The sequence below is a fragment of the Thunnus thynnus genome, chromosome 11, assembly GCF_963924715.1.
Source record: "Thunnus thynnus chromosome 11, fThuThy2.1, whole genome shotgun sequence".
NCBI classification, from domain to species: Eukaryota; Metazoa; Chordata; class Actinopteri; order Scombriformes; family Scombridae; genus Thunnus; species Thunnus thynnus.
In genome coordinates, this window is record NC_089527.1 from 32,206,425 (window position 1) to 32,214,434 (window position 8,010).

At 41.0% G+C, this 8,010-nt stretch overlaps 1 protein-coding gene across 1 annotated transcript; it reads right to left on the bottom strand.

The window, feature by feature from the left end:
• Positions 1-262: 262 nt before the first annotated feature.
• On the bottom strand, positions 263-7,257 carry nup35 (nucleoporin 35). Its single transcript, XM_067604494.1, has 9 exons — positions 6,935-7,257; positions 5,879-6,034; positions 5,644-5,768; positions 5,499-5,556; positions 3,151-3,259; positions 2,985-3,054; positions 974-1,102; positions 676-816; positions 263-583 (listed from the first exon to the last, which is right to left on the bottom strand). Exons 1-9 carry the CDS (start codon positions 6,945-6,947, stop codon positions 506-508), a joined length of 879 nt encoding a protein of 292 aa, XP_067460595.1. The 5' UTR covers positions 6,948-7,257; the 3' UTR covers positions 263-505.
• Between the last annotated feature and the right edge of the window lie 753 nt (positions 7,258-8,010).

An 8,010-nucleotide genomic window follows, 5' to 3' on the forward strand; every position in this document is an offset into this window, starting at 1 on the left:
ATACAAATGAGGAGTGACATCTTGGGAGAAACGACAACCAAAAAGAAAACATTAGTCTCATTCCATCATTTCATGTTTGGATTGTGCTGTTTAAAGTATATTTGTTATCTTGTGTGAAATGATTAAGATTATTCTACTAAATACAAACACTTTGTACCATTGGCTGGGCAGTGACTTCCTAGTGGTAGTCATGTTCAACTATCACACATACAATAGGTGTACAGTGCCACCGTGTGGCTGCTGACAGAACGACACGTCTGAATGAAACTTAAAGCTTTATTCACTTCATACCAGAGAGAAACTTTATTGAGACAGAAACAGTAAAAAACAGATTATAAAAGAAGAGAGACAGAAAGACAATCCATCCTCTTCAGCACAAACTCTCTCTCTCTCACACACACACACACACACACACACACACACACACACACACACACACAAATACACACGCACACAGTGTAGTGAGTCTTTAGGCTGCAAGTATCCCATGATGCATTGTGTGATGTTACCAGCCAAACATGTACTCCATTGCCTTGGAAACAAAGCTGTCGTCCTTCCTGGGTGTCTGTCTGTCTGCTACCACCTAAAAACAGACAGAAATATTTCTCAAGTCAAACACAGTTCAGATTTTCAAGTAGATTTTAAGTGAACCCTAATGTCAGGATCAGACGTCACCTGGTAGTCACTGCCGGAGCTCCTGTAGGTGGCGCTGAGCGGTCTGATGGCGGAGCGAGGAGTGGAGGGCAGGATGGAGGAGGAGAAGGAGAAGGAGGTGGAGAGGGGAGACGAGACGGCTTCACTGCAGTCCATCACACTCTGAGAGAGAGACAGAGAGAGAGAAACAACTTCACACTGGCCTCTGAGCTCTATGTCAACTGATGTGAAGAACCAATCGGACAGCAGAGAGATAGACAGACAGACAGACGGACAGACAGACAGACAGACAGACAGGTAGGTAAAATCAGGAACTTACCTTGTCTATGCAGGGTTTGACTCCCACCATGATGGCGTCACCGAACACTTTTCCATCTTTAGACAGAGCTTTCCTGGCCTGAAGTCTGGACTGATACTGAAGATGCATCCAGTTACCAGGAGACGCCATCTGTCAGAACACAATCAACAACATCTATAATAACATAAAAACATACATCTATGATCTGAGACTTTTAATTTAGTGTCCATTATTGATTTCAAATCGAATGTAATGAAGCACAGAGCCTGAAGAACAAAAAATGGAACAGTCAAAATACTTGACTGTATGTATATATGCAGTGTTTCCCCTATAATAGTACAGCGAGAACCCCCGCCAGGCCAAAAAATATTTTTTTAAATGCCAAAAATAACGCCAAGTATCCATTCACTCAGAAATCAATAGCGTTTTGGAGCATCTGAGCAGCGCTGTTTCAAAACGTGAGTCAACGTCTGTGTCGTCGCCTGGGAAACTGCAGGTAGCGTAACTCTTTTTAAGGAATAGGGCAGAGCGTGAGCGGTTGAGCAAGAGAGGGAGCGTCAGAAAAGTGATGGTGAATGTGGGCAGAGCAGAGAAGGTCAGCAATAAGGCCGTATTCACACCGAATCAAGCGGTGCAGCGTTCAGCCGCAGTGTCGAGCGTAGGTGTGGGGGGGTGTGGGCGTGTTTATTTGTTCTGCGGAACATAACCGCTGTGAAACGATCAGAAAATAACGTTTTATTGATCTGATTCAATGGCATTCTCGCTACCAGCGCTCTCTCTCTACATTCACTGTCTAGCTCGCTCGACCACTGCTCTCTCTCTTGCTGATGCTCTCTCTGTCTTTCTCTTGTCTTTTTTAAAAATTAGTCAAGAAGCAGACATCAAAGCCTAACTTTACTTTTAACGTTAGTTAGTAAGTCATCAATCTGACAGCAAAGGCACGCTAAATGACGCTAAACAGAGAAATAGCGAACGGAGAAATCATCTTTGAGCAGGAGTAGTTTTGGACAAAGTCTCCTTCCAGTGTTTCCCCTAGGCTGACTGCTTTGGGGCGGCTTCCGATGGCATAATGTACTCGGGATCAAGGTACGAATATAAATAATATGACCCTGATTATAAGACGACCCCCTCTTTACCAACAGCTGTTTTTGGAAAAATAACGTTACTTTTTGAATATAACTTACATCATAATATAGTTACATACTTGTGCAGTCTCCTGTCAGGCTCTTGGAAGTGGTCAAAAAAAGGCAGTTAGCATTAATACGACTGTTTGTCCTTCTAAGCTCCTTATCATCTCTCACAGTGGTATTTGGCAGCTTGACATATTCTTTTTTTGCAGTCAGAGACATCAGAAGACGCTTTGGACTCGTTTTCACTCGTCATGAATTTATTTCCTCCGTGGCAGAAAAACATGTTACACGAGCCTTCAGAAACTCCTGCAGGTTTAACTGGAGTAACGGAACACTTTTTAGTGCTGATTGACTCTAACACATTCACTATAAACAGACATTAAGACACTCACTCGCCTAGCAACATGAATGCTACAAACAACCCATAATGCAACACTCCGTGTAGGAGTCAGTTTTACATCACTACTTTATCCATTCAAAAAGAAGATCAGATGTTGTCAACAAGTAACTGTCTAGCTGTTAGCTGAGTGTGTATGCAAATTAACCTATAGACTGACATGCGTAACCAGTCAAAAATATTCTCGGTGGTTAACTGATTACTGGTTAACTATTGACATCCCTACCATTGATATTAATGATCGTGTGAAACTCCAGTGGAATCTTATGATCAAACATTTGTCTCAGTAAGAAACCACAGCAGTTAACCTGATATATGTAGTCTGCTGCTCCAGGAGTGATCATATTATTCATGTTCACATAAGACACTTTATTTAGCACTCATGTCAACACATGAGTAGAAGTTATTGAGTAGACTGATATCATTCAGAAAGACAAAAAAGGCCCATCTGACCACTTTCTAACATCACAGCTGACAGGAGTTTGTGTGTGTTTGTGTGTCTCACCGTGTGTTTGAGGATGTTTCCGTACTGAGCGAACTGCAGGAGGATGTAGGAGGCTGAGGCTGGAGGAAAACTAACAAACACACAAACACACAGTTAATGTATATATATATCCACAGTGTATTAAGCAGTGCAGCAGTGTTAGAAGTATATTTAGCAGTAGAATTACCCAAACACAGTGACCCAGGTCTGGTCGAGCTGATCGTCAGCAGATAGAGACTCTCCCTGACTGTAGAACGGATCCACCTGAGCTGGAGACAGACACAGCTGCTGCACACCTGGAGATAGACAACGAGCCAGGTGGACAGACAGAGGGAGAGTGACGGGTAAGTGAATACAGGTAGGGTGACAGCTGACAGTAGTATAAAGGGAATAGCAGCAGTAATCAGGTGATCACACAGAGATTGTCAGACCAATCAGATCAGTCCTCCTTGAGCCATGAAGGGCTCAAAAGTATGACACCAACATATTTTAAGAAAGAAAAGGTCTCGACTGTGTGTCGTTTACTCCTAATACAGTGATTCCAAACCAGGGGTACTTGTCATGGCTGTATTACGACAGCATAGAATACGTATTATACTACATATATTATTCATATCATACACCCATGGGGTACTCCTGCTGTTGCCATGGGTTTCATGGAAAGATTGTGGAGTAGCTCATTTGAGGGAAAAAAGAAATTATGATTTGATTAAACAAATCAGTCAGCTGTAACATAAACGATTCAAATATTAGCTTAAAGTATTTGATAAATGGTTAAAGTAGCTAAAAGTAATGCATCAAGTAATGCATTAAATGAATACATTGTTAAATTGCCAATATGTTTGGTTTCTTCAAACTTCAATCATCCAATCCACCAAACACTAAACAAGAGTCAATGGCAGAATAAGCTGTTTGGCATTGGCAGAGAAGATTTGGCAAATTTTTCATGGGCGCAACCCACATACTCAGCTCTGCTGCTCATCCCACAAATGCATGTTCCTTACAAATGTGGCACCGTTTAAAAAGGGAAATAAACAGGCTTTCCAACGGTATCAGATTTATTGCCAAGAAGCATTGTTACAACAAAGAAATAATCTACCAAACACAAATTTCCTTACTTTTTGTGCTAAGTTTATATATTTTTAGACTAGAGCTTATTTTTTTAAAACACCAATGTTTATAGCATTCACCATCCCAACAATACAGAATACATCTTGTTTGTAATAACCTCAGTTAATCTTTTAATATGTAGACTAATTAATGCCAGACATTATCTTCTTATTGACAAGTGTGTATAAGCTACACAATCCAGCAGAATAACTGATGACTGTTTATGTATGGCACTTCACTCCACTGTTTTGAAAGGCTGGAAGTCTTTTACAATAAACTGGTTATAGTCGTCCTCCCGCTGCTGCTGATAAGAACAGACTTACTGCAGGCAGGTACTGCTGGTCTCAGCCTCAAAGTCTGCAAGAATTAAACTTATTAGGCTAACGTGGCTAATTAGGCCCAATTGTTACCTAGAATTAGTGTTTGTTTTTAGCTCATTCATAACAGTTCACTACTGGCATAACAAGCTCTGTTTGTCTGTAAAACATAGCAGCTGCGGTTAAAGAGTGATCAGTGAGATAACTGAGGCAGAGTTGTTGAAGATGTTGCAAGTTTATGTTCTGTGTGTTCAACAGTTTGATAAATTGCTGTACTATCTCACTTATTTATACATTTTGTTGCGCTTATGGATAATGAGCATTGTTGGCGTATAACCTAAAGTCTGTTTCATTCTCTCAGCTGTGGCCAGCAGAGCAGACCGCATTCAGAAGCAGGTTTTGTGTGCGTCTGCTCCGTATTATTGGCTGTAATTCCATTATCGGAACAATAACAATAATTTAAGTTTTTTTGCTCACTTATCAGCCAATAATATATCTAATATATCTGCCACCCATAAATCGTGAATCCCTATAATTACTGCAAAGGATCAATCACCTGCTGAGCTGAATGACACAGATCCTGATGCATTGGTCTTGTGATCAGTTTAGTTACCAGATGATGGTTTAAACATTTGTCTCACTCCTTAAAGACATGGCCTTTGCTGCATGTATAGTGTCTCTGCTATTTTTTTCTGATGTTATTCAGACGAGGAGCGTCGCCTCCACTATAATACACTGCAGGGAAAGACCTGATCTGCTGTTTTCACCAAACTGGAAGAACACTATTGTCTAAAATATCTTTATATGCTGGAGCATCAACTTTTCCTTTCAATCGATCTAAGGAGCCCAAACAACAACCTCAGCCCCAGAACAAAAGTACACAAAATGTGCGTAGACAGCATTGTCCACATAGTTTTGGCCAATTAGTGCACTTAACACAAAATTTAACTTCTGGAATAAACAATTACTTCCCACTTTAAGAGATGGCTTTTTATTTGACTACAGTGCATCAGCAACAGTATCAGTGTTGACACGTGTTGTAGAATCATTACTAATATCAGCAGTAGAAAAGGTAGTACCAGTAGTAGTGATAGTAATCAGTGTGTACCTGTTCCTGGAGTTGGGGCCTGACGTCCAGACAGAGGAGACTGCATCACTGGAAAAGCCTGGAGAAAAACAGACAGAGAGAGGCAGAGTGATAAATAAACTGTTCACACTTTAATAACCTTCACAGGTACTGCCTATGTACTAACCTGCCTATGTGCGCTGAGGGGTGTAGCTACATTAATTAGGTCGTCATGGATACTGCGCACAGGCGGGGCTCCACTCTTATCCTTGGGGGTGGGGACAACGGGCTGTGGGGCGGAGCCTCCTCCACCTAATGATACAGAGAGTGCAGTATAAACAGGATACATCTACAGAATGAACATGATCAGCATACACAGTATCTATCAGCTGGTCTGTCAGTGGATGTGTCTTCCTGCATACCTGTGCTCTCCACGATGGGCGTGGCCAGGCTGAAGGAGCGGGGCTGTGGGCTAGCTGGAGCTGGCAGGTCACCCATCAGGAAGCTGGGCAAAAACTGAGCACCAGGGGTTGGCTTAGGAGAGGTGGGAGAGCCCAGAGTCATCGGTTCAGTTCCCACTGAAAGACGGAGACAGCTCAAGTTCAGTGCTGACACCTCAAGTCAACAATGACTTGAGATAAAGTGTAGGACTTAACATCTTAGTATGTAGCAGTATATTTCTAGTACTTTAAATACTGGGGACTGCTGGACCGATGTTTGTGATAGGCTCACTTCTGGGTCCTCCTTTCCTTTCTACACTTCCTCACATCCTCCAAGTTATTTCCTGGCAGGGAATCACTGTAACGGTCAGACTGTTTCCCAATCCAAGAAGCAGCCACATGCAGAGGTGGCATATCTCCTCAATCATTTTCTTTCACACAAGATAAATATAAACATGTTGCTGTGTATGAAGATATAACATTATGAAGAATCGTTAAATATAACGCTGTAATTTTCACTTTGTACAAACTGAGCAAAGCTCCAGGTCACCTCTGGCTACAGAAATTTTGGCAGATTCTGGAAATATCATCAGAACAGTGCTGAGTGTCATTAGACCACCTTCTGGGTTTGTAACGATTATACACGACAGACCAGTTGTTGTTTGCTTTTCACAGATGCATCATGTGACAATATGTGTCAGTAAAAGTTTACAGCAGTGCTGCAGACCTGAGTCCTGTTTGATGAGGTCTTCATGTTTGGATCTGGATCGTTTCAACAAATGTAACCACAGAAGTTACAAAGAGTCTGATCTCTGTTCCCATGAGTCTGCTGCTAGTCTGTGTGAATACTTTAACCTTGTTATTACGAGCTGTCTGGCTTCTAATAACACGTGTTACATTTAATAAAAACCATCACAGCTAACGAGCTAACTGTGAACTTAGCAGGCCGGCACAGTGGAAACATTAACATATAAATAACAGCAGAACAGTATAATGAACGACAGACAACAAATAAAGAGTTCATAAAACTCGAGTTACCTTGTAACTCCATCTCTGCTTCGTTACTTTCTGGCCGCGAGTTTCAAAAGTAGGAAGTGACGCCAGGCTAACTGTATAGCTAGCAAAGCTAACACGGCTAACAGTTAGCAAAACTAACGGATTTGTCAGTAAAACTGGTGTTATTGAGATGCCTACTCAAGCGGGTTTACGTTAACTGACAGCATCCAAATAGTTTAAGTTACGTGATGTTGAATCGGCTGTTTTTCAGTCCCCTTCAGTCTGTTTGCAGTTCGGAGCAGCCGGTGGAGATTGAAGGTGCTGCCGCTAACACAGTCAGTTTAAAGACGCGTTCAGGGGACTTCTGGATATGACGTGTAAAATCAAAGTGAAACTAATAGTTGACAGTGATGAACTGAGGTTTAAGTTTAAAAGATAGATTAGCGTTTTTCCAAGTCCATTCTCAGATGTACATTGAATTAGTTTTTGGTTTCTGCTTTGATCGCTGTAATTCCCGCTTTCTATATTGGCCATGCACTGCAGTGCAGTCTTATACTGTACAAAATTCCCTACTTGTGTTACTATCCTTCTACCGTAGCTGAGGAAGGAAAGGAAGGGAAAATTTATCTGAAAAGACCTTAATATATATTTTCTTTTACATATATGTATAAATTCTGGAATTTTCAATGAGGGACAAGGAGGAAATGTAATTTTAAAATTTTTACATGATAATTGAACTTTTTTGTGAGAAAAACCACATCAGATACAAATAATTATTCAAAGTAGAGTATTCTATATACATCTTAAACCATGTCTGGAGAGGATCTTTAAACTCTGATTTAAAGTGAGCTCAGATAAACTACACTTTCAGCAGATGACTGTGAAAACAGGCTTCTAGTGTCAAACTCTGCACATACATCATTCTGCACAGTGAAGCTCAAACATCCCACCGAAGGAACAAGAATAAAACACGTTTTTAAGGAAGGGGACTTTAATATTGGTCGTTTTCGAATTCAACAAAAAAGGAGCATGTTCTTGAATTTTTTTTAACTATAAACGTGTACCCCTGAATGCATCAAACTTTACTTTACGACTTTACGTCATAAGAATGAGCCTCG

Coding starts and splice junctions, on each gene's coding strand:
- nup35 (XM_067604494.1), bottom strand. Junction 5,769..5,878: donor GCCCATCGTGGAGAGCACAG/GTATGCAGGAAG, acceptor CTGTATCATTAG/GTGGAGGAGGCTCCGCCCCA. Junction 3,260..5,498: donor GGCCCCAACTCCAGGAACAG/GTACACACTGAT, acceptor GTCTATCTCCAG/GTGTGCAGCAGCTGTGTCTG.